General features: G+C 35.1%; 1 protein-coding gene across 5 annotated transcripts in view; it reads left to right on the top strand.

The window, feature by feature from the left end:
* Positions 1-23785, top strand: part of CADM2 (cell adhesion molecule 2) — a 997699-nt gene extending 973914 nt beyond the window's left edge. For 3 of the 5 annotated variants that reach the window (XM_081138744.1, XM_081138745.1, XM_081138748.1), the window contains 2 exons: positions 19146-19271; positions 20333-23781. In XM_081138744.1, coding sequence (XP_080994870.1) covers positions 19146-19271; positions 20333-20451 — 245 coding nt within the window. In that variant the 3' untranslated portion in view covers positions 20452-23781. Of the gene's footprint in view, positions 1-19145; positions 19272-20332 lie in introns of all 5 variants that reach the window. The other 2 variants (XM_081138746.1, XM_081138747.1) reach the window with 1 other exon arrangement.
* The last annotated feature ends 202 nt before the right edge of the window (positions 23786-23987 follow it).

The raw sequence follows: 23987 nt of genomic DNA, 5'->3' as shown, positions 1-23987 counted from the left end.
AAAAATGATACTCTGATCAATTACTCTTTGGGAGCTGTACTTTGAAATGAAGACTTTATGCCATCGATTTTACATTTAGAACTTTGAATTTGATAGAACACTAAAGTTCCAAGTTCTAAATGTAAAATGAACACTGGACCGTTAAACTATTCAAATATTCTGTGAACCATTTGTGCAGAGCTAGCTAAAATTTGTGTGAAATAGACAATTTTGTCCAAAATCCCCTTACAGGTAACCCTGACTTTCTCAGTCTCTGCAGATTACCTCTTCTCTTAGTTTTCTGAAAATGTTGAGGTTCTTCATCAAGATTTCTTTATTTCCATTGTATTTTAAGATCATATCAATCTCTTTTTATTTGATCTTATCTTTTATTTAAAAATAAAAACCTCACCGTCCCCCCAAATCCCTCTTTGGCCCCCTCTACTCACCTCTGCATTCAGTGATTCATGGCAGACTTGGGCACCAGTCTGCAGAACCAACTCACTCATCAAAGTCAGCAAGGACTCCTGCTCCTATATTTTATGCTCCTTACCTTATGATACTTGACAAATGTTTCTTAGTATCCGTGTGTTACAAACTTTTCTAAGTATGGATACATGCATCAGGTGGTTATTTGGACACAGGCTAAAAAAAATGTTGTAAGAACAAACCTTTTTTTGAACAGTTGCTTTTGATTGTCTCTCTGTGTATAACACAACATTCTTTCTCTTGAATTGCTGGATTAATCAGTTAATGATCCAGGAAGATATTTTTTTCCTGGCATTCTCTGTACTGACAGTGATGAATATATTTACATAAGTTTGGGAAGTTTTGTTTCAGCTGATCTCTCAGTGACATTCTTAAATATTCTTGAAATGCTCTGCACCTGTGTTCTGTGAAGAAAAAAAACCACTCTTGTAATTTTTTCCTTCCAAGCTTTCCACATCTCTCATCTCCCTTTCGTGCTTCTGGTCCGCTGCACACCTCCAGGCTTCTGTTCGTGTCCTTTCTCTCACTCCGTCCTGGCGCTGGGCTGGGTCTCATAGAGTTTAGCAGTCTCAGCGAGAATCCCTATACTGATTACTTTCAATTCTCGAGCTCCATATGTATATATATTCTTGTAGTAAAAGCCTAAGATGGAGAATGCTCTAACTCTATACTTGTAACTACAAATGATAAAAATGTATCAGATTATTCAGATGACAATTCACATGTGACCAAAAGATGTGACCTTTCAGATGAGCTCCTTATGTTCAACTGCCAGTGGAAACCAACACTATTCTATAAAGACTAAAACAAACTCATTTATCTGGTCCCAAACTCATTCTACGTCCTGTATTGTCTGTCAGAGAATAGTGAAACCTTTCTTTTTCATTTCCATCAGACACCGAACCTTCTCAAATCTTTGTTATTTACTATCCAGCAAATTGTTTAACTTCTTTCCATCTCTACTGCCCCTATTTTTACTCCTGGTGTCCTTCACCTCTCACTGAGATGACTACCAAAGCCCCTTAAATAGCCTCCTTGCCTCCTATTTTTGTTTCCCTCTACTCTAGTCTCCGTATTGTAGACAGAATATCTTACAGATTGCAATGATGATAATTTTTTATTGTCATGAAATAAAATCCAAAGTCTTTAACCTGGCACACAAAGTCATTCACAGCTTTGTTCACTTCTTGTCACAACAAACACACATCCTAACCTCCTTGTAATCAACTTTGCAACCCCAGTTGTCATCCCCAGTTCTCTACAGAATCCACTGGTTCTTTTGCAGTTAATGTTCTTGACCAGCCAGTATTACTTGATAACTTTTGACAAGCACTTTTATTTTGTAACATTCTTCTGAGTAGTTTTCTAAGTATCGTTCTGAGTTTCACACTAAGGTCTGACCACTATATTAATATCTTTACTGACTCCCTTTTGCTAAATCTCTTTTGCTTTTCTCTCTGTAGTCTCTCCTTTATTTTCAGTTATCATGACAATGGGACATCCCTTTCTTTAGTCTAAATCTCTCTTGCAAATGTTAGAGTCAACGGCCACAGCATTCTGGCTGAGTGATCTCCAGAACTCCAAATTTGGTGTGGCCAAAATTGATGTCAAATTCTTCCTCAGCTAGCCAGATCCAATTTAAAATCTCTTTACTAGTTTTGTGGACATTGAATGTTATTTAACCCCTTAATGTCTCTGTAGCTTCATCTGTAAAATGACAATAATATAGCACCTACCTCAAAAGCTGTTTTAAGAGTTAAAGTCACTGGGTGTGATGTGTGTAGAGCAGTGCTGTGTGTGTGTGAGAGAGAGAGAGAAGGAAGGTGCTATGTGCATGTTAGCTAATTTTAGTTATTACCTTTTGCTTTTAAGGGTAAATCCCCCCCCCACACACACACACTTGCTGGCTCAAATATACAATATTCAGTTTTTTCTAACACTAGCTTTCTAGTTCTTCTATTCTCCACTTCATTACTATTTCTATTAATTATTTTATCTCTTTGCTTTTAACTACTACTCTTTTATGCAAGAATTGTCAACTCACCTTTTCATGTTTCTTATACATAAGCAGGTCTTAAATTGATGACAGAGTTGTTCTGTTCTAATAATATTGCCTATACATTTTTGCTATAATTAAGCATTTCTTGGTTTCATTTTCTCTATCAAGTAGTTAATTTAATGGTTTAACTTTAACCCCTTACTTGCTACTTTTATTAAGCACAAACATATTGCCATAATGGCAGCATATAACACGAAAATATAAGAAGAAAGGTTGACAGATTTATTACAGCCCATATTAAGCATTGGATGTCATGGGTGTTAATCATGTTTTTTCTGCATGTGCAATTTGACTTCAGAAATGACAGCAATGCCTTTTAGAGAGAGAAGGAGACAGAGATAAACCATAATGAAAGGGGAATGAAAATATGTTTATGGACACCTTTTCCTGGGAAAAGGAATGGCCCCAAAAGTTTATTAAATATGACATTAAGAGAGATTGAATTTCTGTAGTTAGATTCTATAAAAAGACATCCATAGCATATAAGCATGCCTCAAGAGGCTAGATTTTAAATGAACAATAAATTATTGTGAAGTTCTTAAAAATGTATTTTACTTGTTTCTTTTTAAGATTTAAAAAATTACATCCTTTATTGGAATACCTTTAGGCAGAAACTAAAGTAAAATATTGCCATATGCCAAATATACTTTCAGAAACTAGTAGAAAGTAATAACTTAAGGCTAAGATTTTTATTAGGTTGTAAAGTGTGTTTCCTCTTGTGAATAAAAAGAAAGTTTTAGGGGGAAAAATACATTGTTTTCTGAACTTGTTAACGTACGTTAAATCCACTGAGTGAGGTCTTTTAGCCACCAAAGACTTCTAGGGAACGAAGACAATCAAGTGAGTCTGGAACTCTGAGAATAAAGATCTTCAGTTGAAGACCTTCAGTTGCCTCTTAGAAGTTATTGGAGAAATTGCATGCCCAATGAGATATGTAGAGTTTGGTTTTGTTTGGTTTGGTTTGGTTTCGTTTCGTTTCGTTTCGTTTTGCTTGTCTCTGAAGCTCTTGCTGATCCAATAGCAGTTAGTTTTCTGACTCAGAGTCTACTTTAATTTAGTTTCTTCAGACCTTCCCCTCTAAACACTAGTTAATCCTCATGCTGGCTACATCCTTTGAGACTTGTTCTACTTGATCACAGAGTAATTTCATCTCCCTCTGATCAGCATGTCCATGGCCTGGCTCTCTAAACTAGGTTCTCAATAATTTCCTTGTAATTCTAAATTCTGCAATTTTTTTTTTCCTGAGCTACAGTAAGAAAGCACACCAACATGGGAGACCACTTTTCATAATTTAACTTAATTAACACAACTTAATTGGTTCCTAACTCCCCTCTCCCCCATCCCTGCCTCATCTCACACAGTAGATGTCACATCTTCATTTTACACTTGAGGGAACCTAAATAGAATACTCTTAAGCAGCTTGCCAAAGGCTATGCAGTTAGTAACTTGCCCAGGTGAGATTCGATCCATGCCTCTATGAGAGTTCCATCGGACTTCCTGCCTCTAGAGGCAGATATTTGGAAATCAGAGTTGGAGTGGATAAATATTTAGAAGAAAGTTCTGGAAGGTAGAAGTACAATGTGTAAGTTGTTCTTTGCTCTCCTCTATAGTTGTGAGTGCTTCCCTAAGCTTTTGTTTGGCTCGTGCTGTTACTGGTTTAAGATAAATATATATGTTAAATTTACTTATTATTTTCATGGAACTGTTATTATTGGAGGGGTAGGATAGCTAAGGAGCTTCCATGTTATTCTTGGTGATTTAAATTGGTTGGCTAATTTGTTACAACCATGCATCCTCATTAAATATTTTGTTTACATATGACCTTTTATAAGCTTTTGTTCTAAAATTTAGTAGTATTTTCAAGTGCAATAATTTATTTTTAAAATATGTAATATCTATACATGCTTGTCTATATAATTAAGTGTCATGGACCTTAATAGTTGATAATTTATTGTATTTTTCTAGCCTCCATATACTTTCTGCCTCTATTAAGCAAATTTACCAAATGATTGATCCTTGATCACCAGAGATTTGGCCTCCTAGAAACTTCTTATGATGTCTGGGGACATTTTTTTTTTTTTATTGTAACTACCTGTGGGGAACTGATATATATCGGGTAGAGGACAGGGATACTGCTAAACATCCTATAAGACACAAAACAGTGCCCCAAAAACAAACAAAAATCACCCAGATCAAAAAATGTGGGTAGTGTCAGGATTGAGAAATTTTAAGTCCTACTCTATCCCTGGGGCTCTTTGCATTAGTATGACAAGTAGGAACTGACTGTTCCTTTTTCCTCTTAGGCTAATGACAGTGGTTTGATTGGTTTTAGTTTTACTGTGCTCCAAAATAAACCCCACAAAAAGTCCTCTCACCATTCCTACTGTTTAACAATTTTTTAATCAGAATCCAATGTGGTAGGGTTTTTCTTTTTCCTTTAAAATATAAATAAGTTGATAATAACAGTGACTGACACAACAGCTATAAAATGTTCTTTTTTTTTTTTTTTTTTAGTTTATCTTTATTGTTGAAAGTATTACAGATGTTCTCTTTTTTCCCCCATTGACTCCTTCTACCCCCCACCTCCTCACCCCGCCCCAGGCCTTCCCCACACTATTGTCTGTGTCCACGGGTTATGCATATAAGCATATAAATTCTTTGGTTAATCTCTCCCACCCCCCACCCCCACCTTCCCTCTGAGACTCATCAGTCTGTTCCATGCTTCTATGTCACTGGATCTATTTTGTTCATCAGTTTATTATGTTCTTTAGATTCCACATATAAGTGAGATCATGTGGCACAGCTATGAAATTTTCAACCCAAAATTGAGAGTTTAGCTCTCAATGTTATTAGTATGCTGTCGATGTTGTTTGCTGAAGTAAATATACTTATTTCATTCATTTATCAAAATTTCGATATTCGGTAATACAACCAAACATGCATGCATCTAGAGTCTTAATTTCAAATCCTTTTAGATGTAGTCTTCTGTCATCAAGGACAGGTTTTTTGGTTGCAGTGAAATTGAGTTTGCCTTTTCAAACAGTTTGAGCACAACTGTTATTTAGCAAAATAAACATGGTTCCATTATTTCTTAATGCTTTCCTTAACAAATATAGGATCAGACGACATCTTGCAATGCCCACTGGGCAGCACTTAAGAAGTGAGTAATATTTCTGTCTGTCTAAGTCAAGTAATCCCAAATGTAAGTAATTTACGGGAAGGCACCAGGGACTGTTACAATAGACATACTGCAATATGTCACTGAAAATCAGCATCTTCTCACATGTTTGCATGTTTGATCAACAGCCAGATGGAAGCTTTTATCACACTTATTTAATCTGAAATACACAATGGTAATTACACTGGACCTTTGATTCAAGGCCTTATTAGTGTCTCAAGAGAAGTCAGGAAATGAGTTTGTCACTTGCAAACTAATGTAGTCAAGACCCTCTGGGTAGAATTTACATCTATCACTGCCTAGACTAGACTATTGCTACAAATCTCATAGTACTTCAAGGAAATAAGATAAAGCAAAGGCTTTGGTAACGTATGTGAGAGAAGAAAGGGGTTCCTGATCAGTCCAAAATATTGTTTATTCTCCCGCTGAATTATGTTGTTTCAGTTGGTTTCCCTCCAGTGAGTGGTAAGTGGACAGTGCGCAATATAAGTTATATGGCCAATGTGTCACAAAGTAAAATTAAGCGAAACACCAATAAAGGCACATTGAAGTGAGACACTCCCACATTTCTAGTTTCACACCCAGGATCCTGGATCTCTGCTACACTTAATTTAGTGGAAGTGAATGTATATGAGATTTTCCTTGGATTAGTGATAGAAAAAGAAGATATCCCAAAGGCTACTTCTCAGAATGTTCCTGTAAGGAAAACGCTGGATTGCAAAATTTATTTAATAATGAATTGGTAGATGCTAACTATTCTACTTTAGTATTTTTACATAGTACTAAAACATGAAACGCAAATCTGAACCATGCTAGTATGTATAAAAAAATACATTGTAATGATGTTTGTTAAAAATAGTTGAAATTTATCACTGGAGGATGGGGGTAATAGAAGACCAACTTAATTTTACATATTTCTTTAACACTTGGAAATTTGTATTATAACTATGTCATTTTATTTTCAAAGTCAGAAAGAGGAATTTGAAAAAAGACACACACACACACACACACACACAGAGTCTTCCTAAAGTGTTCACAAAATAAACGGCATTTTTTGGTATAGTGTTGATGTTTTTCAAGGGAAAAATATAATTAAGAATTTGAAATCCATAAAGCAGATTATAACTAAAAAAGAGAGAAATAATAGGTTTCTATTAATATAGGATGACATGACTAATGAGAAATAGTTAACAAATCACATGCTTATTCTGAAATGACTTCAAAAATTTTATTGTTGATCAAAACTCTATTAATGGCTATTACTGTTTTTCTAGTAAACTTGCATACTTTTTAAATTCCAATTAAAACATTAAATAAGAAACATAAAATAATCCTATCAAAAATTTATATATATATTTTTTTCAGTTTAAGCCAATGAAGTATGAACTACAAATGTTTTGTGTCTATCTCTCATCACAGTTGAGAATTTCTTTAAGTTTGGTGACCTCTTTATTTCCATTGACATCACAATGCTACTATCATTTCAAATTAGGCTAGACCTTGAAAAGTGTCAATCACATAAACAGAAAAATCACATATTGACTATCTGCTCTGTCCAAGGCACCCTGCTAAGAACTTCCTAGTTGAAATCCGTTGCACCTTAACAACTGTATAAGACAAGTGATCAGTGAAGGCCACCTTTCACAAATAGTGAACCGAGACTGTGAGAGTAAAGTGTTCAGGGCCACTCAATTCATGCTTGGTTGAGTCTCCATGACTATAAGAGAAAATTTAATTGAGACTATGATTCATTTAGTATAATGTCTAATTTAGTATAATTTAGTATAATTCATTTTTATAATGTCTTTTTTCCAAAGAAGGCAAGTTTTTAAATTCTTCTAAGATAAAGAACTGTTTTTAAGACTCTTTTATTTCTGTTTTATACTTACAATAATAGACAACCTTACAGGTAATGTAGTACTTAAAATTCCTTTTATGTATAAAGTTAAAAAACAACACCAGTTATTTTCCAGTGTTCCAACTTGAGGTTTATTCAACTGGACCCAGGAATGATGATGGAGCCCCTCAATATTGCTTTAAATTGGGGGAGCCCATATGTACACTACCTAAGTTTTCTTTTGAGTAAAGCTATCCACCTTTGAAAAAAAATTGCCCTGACAGAAGCAGTTCTGGTTTGACTAATCATTTTGTTTCTTTAAATGGCAGTATATGCAAGGAGGACCCTTGATGAGCCAGCATTGCACTGTGGATACATATGTATTCTTTTTCAGGTGCTATTAGAACAGAAAGTGCTGTATATACAAACGCTGCTTTGAAGCAGTAGTTGCAAAACATGCAAACTTCTGTATCTGTATTTGGAAAAAATAAAACAGGCTTTTGTCCCAAAACAAAATAGTTATGAGTCAATGAAGAAAGTGGAGGAGCCGATATTAACACATTTCTGGTGCTGGGCTGTAGCCTTACAATATGACCTTGAGAAAATAACTTAGATCTTTGTTGTTTTCTTTCTTTTTTAAACCTCGCCAGAGGATATTTTTTCCATTGCTTTTCAGAGAGAGTGGAAGGGGGGGGGGGAGAGAGAGAGAGAGAGAGAGAGAGAGAGAGAGAGAGAGAGAGAAGCGTCGATGTGAGAGACCCATCAATGGGCTGCCTGCCGCAGGTGCCCTGCCCAGGCTGGGGATGGGGCCCGCAACCCAGATACATGCCCCTGACCGTGAATCGAACCTGTGACCCTTCAGTCCGTGGGCCGAAGCTCTAACCCCCAAGCCAAACCAGCCAGGGCTGTTATTTTCTTGCTGTGTTGTCTTGCAAGACAGTTTGACTCCTGGTGAATGACAGACTCTAGAAAAGAATGCAGAAAAAGCGATTTTACGTGGAGGTGGGAGAGGGGAAAGGAGAACCTAAACAGCGCTCCATTCATCGCAGGGCCTGAAATAAATGGTTATGCCAAACTGGGAAGGCTGATGATGACTACCTTAGGCTTCCCGTCGCAGCTAGAGTGTGATTTATTGTTGGTCATACATTTAATGATATTTATGAAGAGCATGGTTTCTTCCTCTAACTTGTATGTGCAGTGCTTAAGTAGAGGAAAGTTATAAGGCTCTTTAATTAAAATTCTAGGTACTAGGTGCCACTTTAAAAAGGTTTTAGAAGTATACTTTTATGACCACAGACATAGTTTAGAATATGGAACACAGAATACAGGTATTTTAATGTTGCCATTCAAATTTTTCTTCACTTTAGTTTAAATGACCTTAGTAAATGCACCTCAGAGCTTTCAGTTAAGTCTTTGCATTTGCATGCTTGGCCTACAAAGTGCTATGTAATAATTGTTAAAATGAATATTTATGCACAACAGGAATTTACACCTAGTGCTTTTTAATTATGATGTAGGACAAAATTTTACATAGAATCATACTTCATATTAACTTGTAAGGGCAGAAGTATTTTATAGGCATATATGCCACTTATTAATATTTAAGCCTATTTCCTCTAAAGAATTTGTTACAGGCTTAGTTAGTTTATTTTGCGTACTTATTTCTTAAATTAAAAAAAATTGTTCATTAATTTATGAAATATGCAAATTTTATGTATGCTTAAATTGAAAGCATTGCTGTAATTTAAGCGTGCTATATTTTGTGCAAACTTTATTTTTATTTATTTTAGGAAAATTGAGTTTATTTTATATTCACAAACATGCACACACCTACTTCTGTCATATTCTGCATGCTAGCTACCTGATCATTAAATTATTAATGATGGTCAGTATATAACAGCTCCTGACAGATATTAAATATGTAATTTATGTACAATGGAGCCAGATCTCCAAGAATTGACTACACTGAAGTTTTACGCTAATATTTTCATCAGAATTCAAATTGTATAAAAAAAAATCACTAAATTTGATATAGCCTTCTTCCAAAGTTTTTTCTGTAGTTGAGTAGGTAAATAGATTCAATGAGTGACACTCTGAATTGCTTTCCATGATATAGAATTTGAGATACCTAATGCATTTTTTATTATAACTCATTAATTAAATTAAGAGAGTGAATTTTTCTTGTAAGCAAATAGTTTGAACTCTAAACATACTTTCTACATTACCTTTTGGATATAAATATATTTATTCGTGAGCTTGCCAGATCTATCTATCTTTTATAGCTTTGGCCATTTTGGAAAATAGGTTCTGGATTATGAGGTGAGAAGGAAACTCAGACTTACTCTTTTTCTTCCACTCTCCTCATGCAATGGTCTTAAAACAGAGAGAGCAAAGAATCTCAGGAAAGGAACCCCTTCTGAAACCCAGGAAAGTTGTCCAGGTGAACATTTCTTTTCAGACATCTAGTCATGATAACACCTCTCCTTGAAAGAAAATACATTCATACAAGTCTAATTTATTTTGCATTAGCTTCTGTTTTCATTTTGGAGCTTGGTACCTAAGTTATAATAATAAAAGCATTTATTAAATATTTACTCTAAAATATAAATTTTGTATGATAATAACTATTTTGTAAGATTGATTTATGGATAAAATGAGTTAATACTCATTGAAAATTAATGAAAAGATAAGAGTAATGCTTTTAACAAGTATTAACCATTATTGTTACTATCCTTTATGGGACAGGTGTTGTCATAAGACCTTTATATATATCACCTCATTTGAAACACAGAAAAGTTCTATGTGGCTCATGCTATTTTCCTGTATTATATATGTGGAAACTGAAGCAGAGAAAGGTTAGGTTACACATTGGTCACACAGCTAGTGTATAAAGAAGTAAGGGCAAGATAGGAGAGATTTACTTTTTATTTGAACACCATTTTATTTATGAAAAAATAACAGGGTAAGATTCCAGTATGCTTAAGATTTAGTATTTAAAACATTCACAAGCCTTTCCCCCTAGTATGTGATCATTTCTCCTAAATGGTGTATAGAAAGGACATGTACATTATATTCTTCTGAATACCTTCATTATTGTAACTGGGAAACTGGTTCAAGGACCATTCATAATGGTTTTAAAAACTTATATGAGCATAGACAATATGACTATTATAATTATCACCAGAATAATCAATTGAAAAACAATAATATAATGCAATTTGTTAGAATGAATTGACTAGTGATATTGTACACATTTTAGATTTGTGAAGGAAAATTATTTTAGCCGCAGTGGTATTGTGTTCTTGGTGTATTGTCCCATTAAAAAAAAAGTGTTTCTACAGGTGATCTTTCTCCACCGTTTGTTCTTCCATCACAATTATTTCTGCATATGGACAGACATTATAAACAATTGGTACAGACTAAACTTTTTAAAATAATGTCAAGCGTTATAAATATTCTCATTGTCAAACATTTATTTTTTATATTTTCTTAGTATTTAAGAAATAAATCTGTCCTATTATTGCTGTTTGCTCTAAAAGCGCACTTAATTATTCTTAGGCCATCTTTTTTAAGTTTAGTTTAAAAAGAAACATGCTTAAATCTAGGTTTCACTCTTCTGCAGAAATAATCACTTATGATTTATTTAACCTCTAGTCTGCTTAAAAATACTCTAATTCATCCTTTTAGATTTGCACAGAGCACATTGCCAAAACAGACATATGGTGATGTCATATACAAGTCATCTGTCTTCCTATTTAAGTTCCCATTTATTTATTTTCTGTGTGCAGGCTGAGAGCAGGGGTGTACAGAGATTTAGGTATTGTTAGGATTAAAGACAGAACAGTTCCTAGTTAGCAAGATATAAGACAACAGAGGAAAAAACAGCAGCTTCTTCAGAGCACATAAATGTAAAAGAAATAGCACACTGTAGAATGAATCTGAGTATGTTTTACCTGAAAATAAACAGCTCAGAACCACAAAATGCAGGTTTGCTTACAGCGTCTAGCCTTATAAAGCTCATTATCTGATTCACATTCTTTTTATTAAGCACCTATTAGATGAGACTTATATGCACAGATTCCATATAAACTAATTTCAGCAATAACTCATTGAGGATGGCAGAGCAGATATGCATCCTTATTTATAAATGTAGGCAACTGAAAAGCTGAGAAGGTCAAACCGAAACTAGCTCTTGAGTCTTCCAGTTCTGGTTCTGAGTGTGATATTATTTCAGAACTTTTCTGATCTTAGAGAGACTACTGCTTGATGCAGGAAAATTATACTCTGTGGCATACACCTAATGGATAATTTATCCGAGTTTTCAAAGCAGCAAATAACTCCATGGTTACTCAAAAATTTACCCTGATCTTCCTTTGATCGCTTAGATAACCTTAAAAACTATTCATTTCTTTCACTTTCCTCCTATTATCACACAGGTAATCTCCTGGCAAGTTCTCTCCCCCTTTGGCTGTCAGCGCTAAAGGAGGTGAAACATTTTGTGAAGGGCCCTTAGTCCTAATAGCTACACTACTCTTCTGGCTGAGAGTCCTCTCTGGATTGTTCAAATTCTTCAGAGCTGAGAAATTTCCTCATTTGAAGTACTCAAGAAACTACTATTCTGAGTTCACCAGAGAAAGATCAGTGAAATGAAGAGAATTATGCTAGAACCTACTTTACCCCAAAATAAGAACACCCTTTTAGAGAAATTTCCCACTTACATTTTTGTTCTCAAAGACAGAGTATGTTATTCAAGTGTATATTTTGTTTGGGCCCAGCACATTATTAACTATTTATAATACAAGTTAATAAAATCAATTTTTATAAAATTAGAAAGCCTATGAGTCATAAAAAAATTGACAATCAGAGTTTGAGAGGGGTCAGTTCTCAGAAGGAATCTGTAGCCCAGTGTATGAAATTAGTGTAGGACACAGCAACACTTCACTTTTGTATTTCTAACATTCACATTTCACTTGCTAAATCATTTTAAAAATTGATTATATCTCTAAGCTAAACAACCTTGAAACACTAAAGTCGAAACAAAACAAATAAACAAAACAATTATTTTATACTTATTGTCAAAATCTTTCTGAATAGGAAGTCTTTGTGCTATTTTCCATAGAAACTTGTTGTGGCATTTGTTGTTTATCAGCTTGACATGGAAATAAATTAATGGTGCAGTAAATACATATTTTTTTTAATGGAAGGGCTAAATATTGTGCTTGCTGGGATCTTTTCCTAGTATTGTAAACCTATAATATGATACAGAATTAATTTAGAACTCATAGATTTAGAGTCCCTATACACATTTTTTTTCTTTTTTATTGAATTTATTGGGGTCACATTGGTTAATAAAATTGTATAGGTTTCAGGTGTACAATTCAATGATACCTCATCTTGGGGTGAGTGTTCCCCACCCCAAGTCAAGTCTCCTTCCATCACCATTTATGCCCCATCTGCCCTCTCCTACCTCCCCCTACTTTTCCCCCTGGTTATCACCATCCTATACACATTTTTTATAATTAAAATTATGTGGAAATAATGTACACACACAAAGAACGATATACTTCCATGTTTTCTATCCTTTAGCGATTATTCTTAAGTATTTTTGTGAGACACAGTAACTGTACATAAAATTAGAAGATAATAGATGACCCCTGAATAAATGTACTGATGTATTTCTCTCCAGGGACTTTGCTAATGTCATATACTGCTAAAGGACAGTATATTTTTTCCATAAATTATGTATAACTATTTCTAATGTTTTATCATAGTGACCTTCTTTTTGAAGTATTGCTCTCTTTAAAGGGGGGAAAGTAGGCTCTTAAGTACATAGAAAAAAATTTAAATTTAGTGTTAGAATCAAATTATCTGAAGCACTAAGTATAAATCTACATGAGTTGTTTTTACTTAGCACTAATTTCTAAAATATTTAGGTAGTAGCAGTATCTTTATATGTAAGCAAATAATTTAATAGGTGAAGGAGCAGCAGGGCATGGCTCAGCACCGCAAACTGGTATCTAAAGATCCAAATTCTGTCATGAATTCAGTATAAGAATTTAATATTATCCATCCACTCACCCAATTTGCTTGGTCCTAAGAACTGTGTAAAAGCGCCCTTGCAGCTATATTACAAGTGTAACACCCAACTTTCTTTCCAAGAAAACATATCTTTGGGTGAAAACAAACTAAAGCAGGTGAATTAATTCAGGAGAGAAAAACTCCACAATTCTGGATAAAGCTATTCAGGTCTAACTGACATGGAGAGACATCACTGCTGCGCGGACTTTGCATTCACAGAGGGAAAGAAGAGGTTCTGACGGGTGAAGAAACAGCACTTCCAGGGCGTCCTTTAGCTCGGGGGGGTGGGGGGGGGCTCAACTCCTCTTTATGGCAGAAGAGAGAGAGCACAATTAAGTGAGAAGACGCCAGGAATTTCCTCCACACACTTTCATTCTCAAAACAGGAGACATCAGACACAGCCTAAAAACTGACTTTCATAATTATTTTTCAAACTTCTCGAAAATTCTTCCAGGAACTTGCTTAGGCAAGCTGTCCCACAGTTTATCAATCTTTATATTAATAATAAGTATGATTTTCTGAGTCAACACTTTACAGGCATTGAATAAAATAAGCCATTTGTAATACAGAACCTGGCAGAGATTAAATATCAATAAATTATTCTCTCATTTAATCTTCATTTATCAGGCTCCAACCACATTCATTTTATCCAATCTCATGTTATGGAAATCTTTCTCTATTAATATCGCCCTCCATCTCTCAAATATTCAGACATTTAGAATGCTCCACAGTCACCACATAAAGTCCTGACCGAGTCTTTTAAAAAGTTAAAAAGGAGCCGATATTTTTCTATACCCAAGTTTATACGCGCCACCTTCCCCACCCCTGGGTAACTGGCATTTAGATAGTGTTCTCACTACATCGTGGCAGGCGTTCTTCTAGGCCCTTTATGGACAGTAAGACGTGTAGTCTTTGACTCACCTGGGAAATAAAAGCACTCACATTCTGAAGGTGGGAAGGCTAAGAAACTTGGCCAAAATCAAACTGTTAACAATAAGTGGTTTAAGGTTTGGTATAAACAATTTGTAAATCCAGAATTTTATGGGCAATTGCTTCCACTTGAAAAGCTTTCACTGACGTTTCTGCTTCATTCGACTGCTTTTCCTCTATTTGTGTAAAAACACAACATAGTTTCATTCCAGGACTGGTTCCATCTGATGCTCCTGACATCAATCACTGCACCTTAACTGCTATGAAACACGGGTGTGGGAGCAGGTAGAGGCAGGGCTTGCAGTGTAAGTCAGCACAGCACCTAATACAAGGCACAGCTCAACTACAGGTGACTGACTAATCCCGCGTTTGCTGTGAAAATGTATATATTTTAATATATAATGACAATTATTTCTTTTGAAAATGGCTTTGGAGACCAATTTTAAAGTATTTACATGAAATGATTTTAAATTTATTCTCACCCACCATTTTATTCAAACTGGAAGGAATATATGCTCCTTAACAAAAATATTTGCTATAAAATAATTCTAACACTTGAATTAAAAATTATGTAGCACGTAGCATCTACAATCTCTTCATGCTGTGATCATAGAAAATCAGATATTCTTTCTTTAGAGTTGGTACTTATTTTAATGGGAAGAAACATGCTAGACTTGATAATAGAAACCCCTGCAATGATTCTGAAACACAATCATTTAATTTAGGATTTCTCCATATTAAAATTTTAAATAAAACTATTCTTTCAGAGCATTTTCTACTCATCTAAATATCCGAAATTACTGACTGTAAATATTATTATTTGACAGAATTTTCTTCTTTGGAGTCTTTTAGTAAGAGTCTAGTAACCCTAACTAAAAGATGTTAAGCTCAGAAAAGTTTAATTCTACAATATTTTTTGGTTTTATGTGCATTGTTAAGCAACTACTAATATATAGCTAAATCTATTGGGATTTATTCACTCCAGTGTTAATAGGCTTCTCCAGCAAATCTCAGGCTAAGGCTTGAGAATGAATCATGGTCTTTAAAGATACAGGATGGATTTATCAGGATAAAAAAATGCAGACTCAGCTGTCTGTAAAGAAACTTCAGGAGGCCATACTTCATCTTCTGATTCCTATGACAGTAGGAGAGGGATGAGAGAAAGGATATATGAGAGAGCACCACTGAGACTTAGACATTTAAATTATGTATCATCTCCGCATTGTTCAGATGATACTTATCTGATCCTCAATCTTAATCACTTGTTTTAGTTGTTAAGAATATAAATTAAGGATACTTAGTTCTAACAGTTATGGGGGGAAATAAAAAGTATAACCAACAAGGTCAGTTTTTTTAAGAAATACATTTACAAGTAAACATGCAAAGTAGCAGTCCCTATATTTATATTACCTTCGAAATCTTAAAAATCCTGGGACTAAATGTGGACTTATGTTTTTGATGAAATGAGGGCTAAAGGTTCAAGTGTTTTCTTCATATAGTTTAAGAGTATGTGTAGAACGTTACCAGTAAGGTCAACTAAATATGTGTTAATAGATTACTTTCTCTGAAAATCACAATATATCTATAAAAATCATAATATATCTTTAAATATATCTATTCAAAATCAAGTGAACTGATTGAAAACCAGTTCTAACAGATCAAATTATCTTAATGTACAAAAAAGGAGGGGATGACCTAAATTGTTTGAGTGAAGATTGTGCAAGTGAAGATTGTAGGCAAAAGTATATGAAATGAATCAATGAAATCTCCCACCAATAATGATTTACATCCAAAGGCTTTTGGCAGTTCATTTACTATGTACAGATGTCATATCCATATTTCAGTTACAAAGATAGTTTCTGCAAGTGGATTGATCTGCAACATTACAGCTGAGCAGGATTAAACACCAGCATCAGAACAGAGAATCCTTCTTCAGAACAGCTCAATAATAAGAATGGATGTTAGAAAAGAAAGTGCAAGGATTTATAAACAAATTTTTAAAAAATTTAATTTTCACCCAATGAAAAATGTTTGCAATGAAAGAAAGAAATGATGTATGCACACCAAGGAAAAATATTTTCCCAGATGTTTATAAAGAACTATTATGCTTAAACGAAGAAAATAATAAAAAGCTACCGCTTCTTGTTGTCAATGTTATAAAACTGTTTAAAACATCCACTAAATACAGAGTGGCTTAAATAGAGAGTAGGGTTAAACCAAAGTTCATAATCGATAAAATGCTTTTAGAAGAAATAAGAAATGACAGAAAATGAAGTCAATGAAACAGAACATATACATGGAAAATATAACTAAAACAAAATGTAAACTAGTAAAATGATTATAAAGATAGGATAGAGGGAATGGCATATACACAACATAAAATATGGAGCTTCTACCAGTGCATAATTAGGTTTTCCTAGGAAGAAAATATAAAGAAGAATAATTATTCATTAAAAATAAAGTAGAAAAAAATTCATAAGCCAAAAACAGATGAACTAATGAGATTTTTCATTCCCCAAAAGAATGCTCAGTTTTGAGATATATTCAGCAAATAAAATGGATATGATTTATGACTATCTATATTTGGGGACCTGAGCAAGAGGTAGAATTTTAGACAGATTCTAAAGTATCTAAGCAAGGAATAGAAACAGGAAGTTTAGAGGCAGGGCAGGTTTATTTTTTTAATCTATTTAAAAATTTTTTAGATTTACAGCCAATGCCAGGAATTAAGGAAAATTAAGGAAATATATAATAGAATGCTAAGTTAACAATGGCTCCTATAACAGATTAACTAGTTAATGCTCATTGTTTTGAAAATAACCTTTTTTTCCCTTAAGCATGTCAATGCATGTATTCTTAGTTGGTCAGTTTTCCTCCATGCGGAGATTTATTGACCCATAACCTCACTTATTCTTGTAGCTCTCTCATTTTCAACTTGTATCTCCTGAGATCCCTTGGCAGGGTTACATGTGTGCGTTTTTATTGGCTGGGCCTTCATTCATTTGCCTAGACCACAAATCACATGGTATCATTCATCTGCATGTGACACTGGAAATGTTTAGCTCTATGCACTGAAAGAACAAAAACAAGTTTTCTATGAGCTAAAAATCTCTGCCCCGATATACTCTCTGATCACCAAATATTTGTTCATGTCATTTCCCTCACACAAAGTATAAAGAGACAAGCTAAAGACCTGTCAAGTCAATATATCCACCTTGAAGACCAAGATCTTCAATATGCACAGTCCTCTTCATCAGAGCTGGGCGCATTAGCTAAGGAACAAATGAGGCAAAAGACTAATGCCCCCCTCCACCCGTCCACTTCTTGGTTGAAGTTTCAAATAGTCGGGCTTTTTTTTCCTTTCTGCCTTGCCATATGTTTCCTGGGCACAATAGTTCTATTAAACACACAGTAGACTCCCAATCTGTGCACCGTGTTTATGGCCCTGTACCTGTCCTCCCAGATCTTCTGAAGGTGGAATTGCCCGGCCTAATTGATTTCTTCACTTTCCCCCCCTGAACCCCTCTTAGGCTGTAAGCAGCCCTGTGATGCCGTCTGCAGCGGGGCTTGGGAGGGTGCGCAGGCCTTCAGCCCGGCCCTGGCCGCTTGTTGAGCCTTGGTGGGCTCTGTTGCTCAAAGCTTCGCTCCGTCTGACTTCTTACTGTGCAACTTCTAGAAATTGTTGATTTCTCAGACTTTCCGGTACCCCGGTGTCGGGGCTCTCTTTTGATCTTTTCCATCTCTGCTTGAAAACTGGCTATTGTTTCCTAGGCTCATGTCTTTCCTGTGCATCTTACTACAAGGGAATGTAAAAGTATATGATGAGCCTGTCTCTTTCCAAGCACTTTCTCTGAGGCTGCAAGTGCCGAGTATTCATTCTCCTCCTCTATCAATATTTCACACCATCTGCGATTCCCTTGTCTCCCCGAAGTTCATTCTTCCTTTTGATCAGCCCGAGTGCACTCTCAGGATCTTTTCCACCAGCCCCCCGTCTCTGTCTCCCTCCGTCTGCTCGGCCGGCAGCTCTTCCTCTTCCTAGATTTTAAATACGCAAGTTTTTCAGGTCTCGGTTTTGAGACCCTTTCCTTTATCTAGACTCACTCTTCTAGGGAACTTATCAACTTTTATAGCTTTAAATAACACTTATATAACGATAAAACCCAAGTTACCATCTCCAGCCCCATCCTTTCCCATGACATAGTTTCATTTAAAAAATGGTATAATTGTGTTGATCTCACTAAAAGACGCACAGAGAGATTTTCAGATGGAGAAGAGAGGAAACGAAAGGCATAAAACTATGCAAAATCATCTGTGTGGATTTGTCTCTCCAGCCTCTCTCCAAAATGCAAACTCAATAGCAAGTGACTAATGTGGCAAATGTGATACTGCCAGGCGTTTTGTACGTTATAGGTACACAATAAATATTATAGATACGCTATAAATATTTGATGACTAGGTAACTGGTGTAATAATACTCATTAATGAAACTGTTTTCTTCTTAGTGTGTGTTAATTTCCAATCACTCATGCTAATGCAGGTATGTGCTCCCTGACTAAATAACACTAACTTAAGCAATGTTTTCTTGTCTTTTCTAGACCCCAACGCTCTGGCTGGCCAGGCTGGCCCTGATCACGCTCTTATAGGAGGAATAGTGGCTGTAGTTGTATTTGTCACGCTGTGCTCTATATTTCTGCTTGGTCGATATCTGGCAAGACATAAAGGTGGGTTATATTTCATAAAGTATTCTTAACTTTGACCAAAAAAATTCTAAAGACTCGCTTTACCATGACATATTATATGAGTGTGCATTGGGGGGGGGGGGGGGGTGAGAGGGAGAGAGGGGGAGAGAGAGAGAGATCTAAATACTAAAGTATTTCAAGGAATACTTGATTATTTTACTCAACTTTAAAGTTAAGTTGATTTATCCGTGGCCAGTGTGACAGTGTGATTCAGTTGGTTGAGATTCATCCCATGCACCGAGATGTCCTTGGTTTGGTTCCCCCTCGGGGCACATGCCCCGGCTGTGGCTTGATCCCCAGTAGGGGGCATGCAAGAGATAGCCCATCCATGTCGCCCTCTTGCATAGATGTGTGTGGGTCTCTCTCCCTCTCCCCTCCTCTCTCTCTAAAATCAATAATAAAAACATTTTAAAATAAAGTTAAGTTGGCTTAGCTAAATAATGTTTAGCCAATAGCCAAAGATCACAGAGTAGGTCACTGGTTTAAGGGGGAGGAAACGGAAGCAAGTTTGTAATTTATTTCTAGAACTGAAATTCAACTATAACATTAAGCAGTTGGTCACTGTTTTTGTTTGTAGGCTTATGGACACACATGTGGCCATGTTAGTGAGGAAAATGTGTGTTTTTCTAATGGGCTAGGTAGCAAACTATTGATATAATCTACTTTTAAGTGGAGTTACCAAAAGGAACGGTGACACAGTTGATGTGATCATTACCAACATCTTAACAAAGGGCCCTGATTGCCACAGCTGCGTGGATCACATCGTCCGTATCCATCATTAAAGAAATCAGAGCACTCATTCCCCGCTCCAGTTTGGCTGTTACCTCCAGTTAACCTGGTCACGGCTTCATCTACAACATTTACCTAAAAGCTGAAAGAAAGTGTGCAAATTTAGAAGGGTGAATTGTGAGGTTTATTACACCTCACATATGTCCCAACATATAAGAAATCTGGCCCAAGTTCCTTCCTAAACGAATGCAGCTTTAATGCTGGCTGTTTACCAGTCTCCCAGAACTAACATATTTTCCTTCCAATACCAACAGGAACATATTTAACAAATGAAGCTAAAGGAGCTGAAGATGCACCGGATGCTGACACAGCCATTATCAATGCTGAAGGCAGCCAAGTCAATGCTGAAGAGAAAAAAGAGTATTTCATTTAAAACGCAGGCCAAGATTCTGAGTTTTGCTCACCAGGCTGGCTGCTGGAGAAAACTGGCTGTCATCTTTCAGAATTCATTTCTACCATCCTCTGCTACCTTTATTAACTTCCATACCGTACTGCTATCAGTAGCCAGTGTATACCAGCAACCAGCTGTCGAAAGCATCATTCTTTAATTACTGTACCATCCATAATGCAGGACATTTCTTACTGCCTAAATTCCACACCATTGCTCTTTTAACATACAGTGCTTGAATATACAGCCTTAACAATGTTAATCATCTCCTTGGATCATGGTATTGAATTGTTTTTATACATTGAAAAAATGTATGCAGAGTTGGTTTTCCCCCCTCATTTTTCACCCCCTTTAAATCATGGACTTAGTTTGCCATTGGACAGCTTTCACAAGAGACAGGATTAGGTAAAGAGCTAATGTGCTTAAGTTTATTGAGACATTAGAGGTTTACAGACAATATTTTCTACATGTCTCTCTTCAAAGACATGTTCGGAAACATATGCCCTAGAAAACACAAACTGAAAACTGTAGTATAGATTCTGGACTGTTTGTGATATACTGGTAAAGCTGTATCAATTTGCTATTTAAAAATACAGTATTTGATACAGGAGCCATGTCTATGAATTGTAATCATGTCATAGTATCTTATATAATTATACAGCTCTCACCATTAGGTTATTTTAGCTTCATTTACCAATAAACCGTTACAAACATTTTACTGCTTCGGGAATCACAAAAATTTCATTCATTTATCTGATTTGATTCTGTAATTTATTTGCTCCATAACGACTCACCTTCCTAAGCAAAATCGAAGTATCCATAGGGCACAATTTTGAAACATTTTAGTATCTGTATATAGTGCATATAATAAATCCAATTAAACATTATTTGATACATATTTAACTTTTTTGGCTGTAGGTAATTCAATCATAAGTAAGCATTTTCTAATGTCCATTATATCCCTTTAGATATTACTTAAACCAATATTATAAGTAGATAACATGTATTAGTATTTTGTCTGTATGTCCTAGCACTGTTCAACAACAAATTTTTCTAGTTCCTGTTAATTTTTATTTGTTATACAATGGAAGCACAATGTTATAAGGAAAGGTAATTTTAAGCTAACAACCAGTGCACAGCCTCAGGTTTTAAATTACAACCACAATAGTATAATAACCTAAAAATAAACTCTTAGTTTGCTAAAAATTTACAAATTTTAATTTGGCAGTTCCAGAGCTGCTTACCTATGTTGGTTTGCCAAAAAGAAGTGTTTAAGATATGTTTTCTGTATAAATGAACTAATTCTTTATATTAAATTCCTGTCTATGCATTTTGTGAGGTACAAACTTATGAAACAGTGAGTGATAGAGAATTTCTGCCATGCTTTTACCCCCAAGGTGAAAGTCTCTTTCTCTGGATTATTTCTGAAATTTTGGTGTACTTAAACCATTAAGAAATGCTGTATTCTTAAATATGACAGAGTCCATCTAAAGTCATATTATTTCTTCTAGTAAAATACAATGTTGTTAGATTAGTTCTCATTACACTTATTATATGCTAAAGATTTAAAAATCCAGTTAGATAAAAATTATTTTCCCACTCACAAGCATTGCACCTTTAAGAAGAAAACAAATATGACGATATGGTAGCTATACTTGTGATGTCAAAGCATGATGGCCTATGGTTTTGAAGATAATTTCTCGGAATTTATTTTGGAGAAGTGAGAATGTTTGAGTACGACATCATGTGTTCATAGCCGATGAAAGACAGGGGTGCTGTATCTTAGATTATTTATCATAAAAGTTTAAATCTTTTAAAGGCGTTAGAGTTTTAAATTGCTTTTTTTTTTAATTGTTGAAGCATTTATCTTGTTGATTTCTTACAAAAGAAAAGGATGATGTCAGTCAAGCAGCACTTTTTCAGAATATACAGAACATAAATAATATGATGTGGTTGAGTGTTAACATAATAAATCATATACAGTATGACATTTTAAGGAAATAAGTCTGCATTGATGTGATTGCATGCTTGTTTTTACAGTTCAATTCATACCATCTGTGGAAAAATGCAATAATATGTTACTATAGTATGGTAGTTTGAGAGAATCAGGTAGGTGCTACTAGACACATTGAAACTAGAATAGGTTTGTAAACTGTTCATATCTTTCGATGCATAATCTTTAGAAAGACTCCACAAGGCAAAATTCATCCTGTTAGGACAAATGGAAAGGTTCTTATTACAGAAGTAAGTTGTATAAACTGCCTCATCAATTACTATTTAAAGCCTAATTTCAGGATGCACTTACAAAATTGCTACTCTCCATTGATGCATTTACATCTCTCTTCATTTAGTCTATATTCTACTTTGCTCCAACTGCTAAATCGTTTCCTAAATAACTCGATCATTATTTATAACACTGTAAAATTAGAAATCCAAAATTGGTTGCATTTCAAGATTTTTTTTTATTCTTTAACCCTTCGGAGTAATATAAAACCTCATTAGAACTCCTTAAAAAGAAACTAACTGGTATATTATGATATGTGGGCTGCAATCAAATATTTTGTCAGTTAAAATAGATAGATTTGAATTAGGTATCATTTTTAGTTACTGAAAAAAATAGCAATGGAATCATATTATTCCCATTCCTAAAAATTATTTTATTTCTACCAAACAAAAACAATAAAATGTAAAAGCTGCTTATTTCTATAAATTTCAGAATAAAATGAAATAGCATTTTTAAATGGAACCATGTCAGCTGCAGTGTCTGAAACACGCACGCTTGCACACCCAGAGCCAAATTCCGTCTCCGCTCAGTGAGCACCGCAGCTGCGGACGCGGTGGAAGGAGCGGTCAGACACGCGGACACACGCCCCTCGTAGAATATGGGACATTACTTTTTACCAAAAGTAGCTACTCTCTGCCAGTGTACTGTTTACAGTGTAAATTGTTCTTCATCAAAAAACTGTAAGGAGCATTTTTTTTCTTTTTGTTTTTACTGTTTTCGAGTGTCCTAGATAGAACAATTATCAAAATTAGGAAGAAAAAGGAAAGTCTGTGAGTGCAAGAGCAAAGACAGTGAGCATGAGCAGAGCATTGAGGGGTGTGTGTGCGTGTGTGTGTGTGTGTGTGTGTGTGTGTGTGTGTGAGCAAGAGAGAGAGACAGACAGAGACAGAGAGAGACTGATTGATTTCAACTTGTTTTCTTTTACCAGAGAATTCAAGAAGCAGTTTAAGGAACCTGATATTGGCGTTTAATCTAGAAACTGGATGATCTCATATTGATTCAAGATGCTTAATCTTGCATTGAAACCCCACAATTAAAATAAAAAATAGAGAAAGAAAACTAACTTTCCTAAATATGGCAAAGAAGCTAACACCTCATTTACTTTTATTTTTTTGTAAAAATATATAAATATCTCAATTAAAAGGACAAGTTCACTTGTAATTATTTCCTCATGGTTGTAACAGCATTGAGATTCCACATAGGCACATGTACAGCGGCTGTGACGTGACGGTTCTTC

The sequence above is a fragment of the Miniopterus schreibersii genome (genome assembly GCF_964146895.1).
Source record: "Miniopterus schreibersii genome assembly, chromosome: 5".
In the NCBI taxonomy this organism is placed as follows: domain Eukaryota; kingdom Metazoa; phylum Chordata; class Mammalia; order Chiroptera; family Miniopteridae; genus Miniopterus; species Miniopterus schreibersii.
This window is presented reverse-complemented; position numbering and strand designations above follow the sequence as displayed.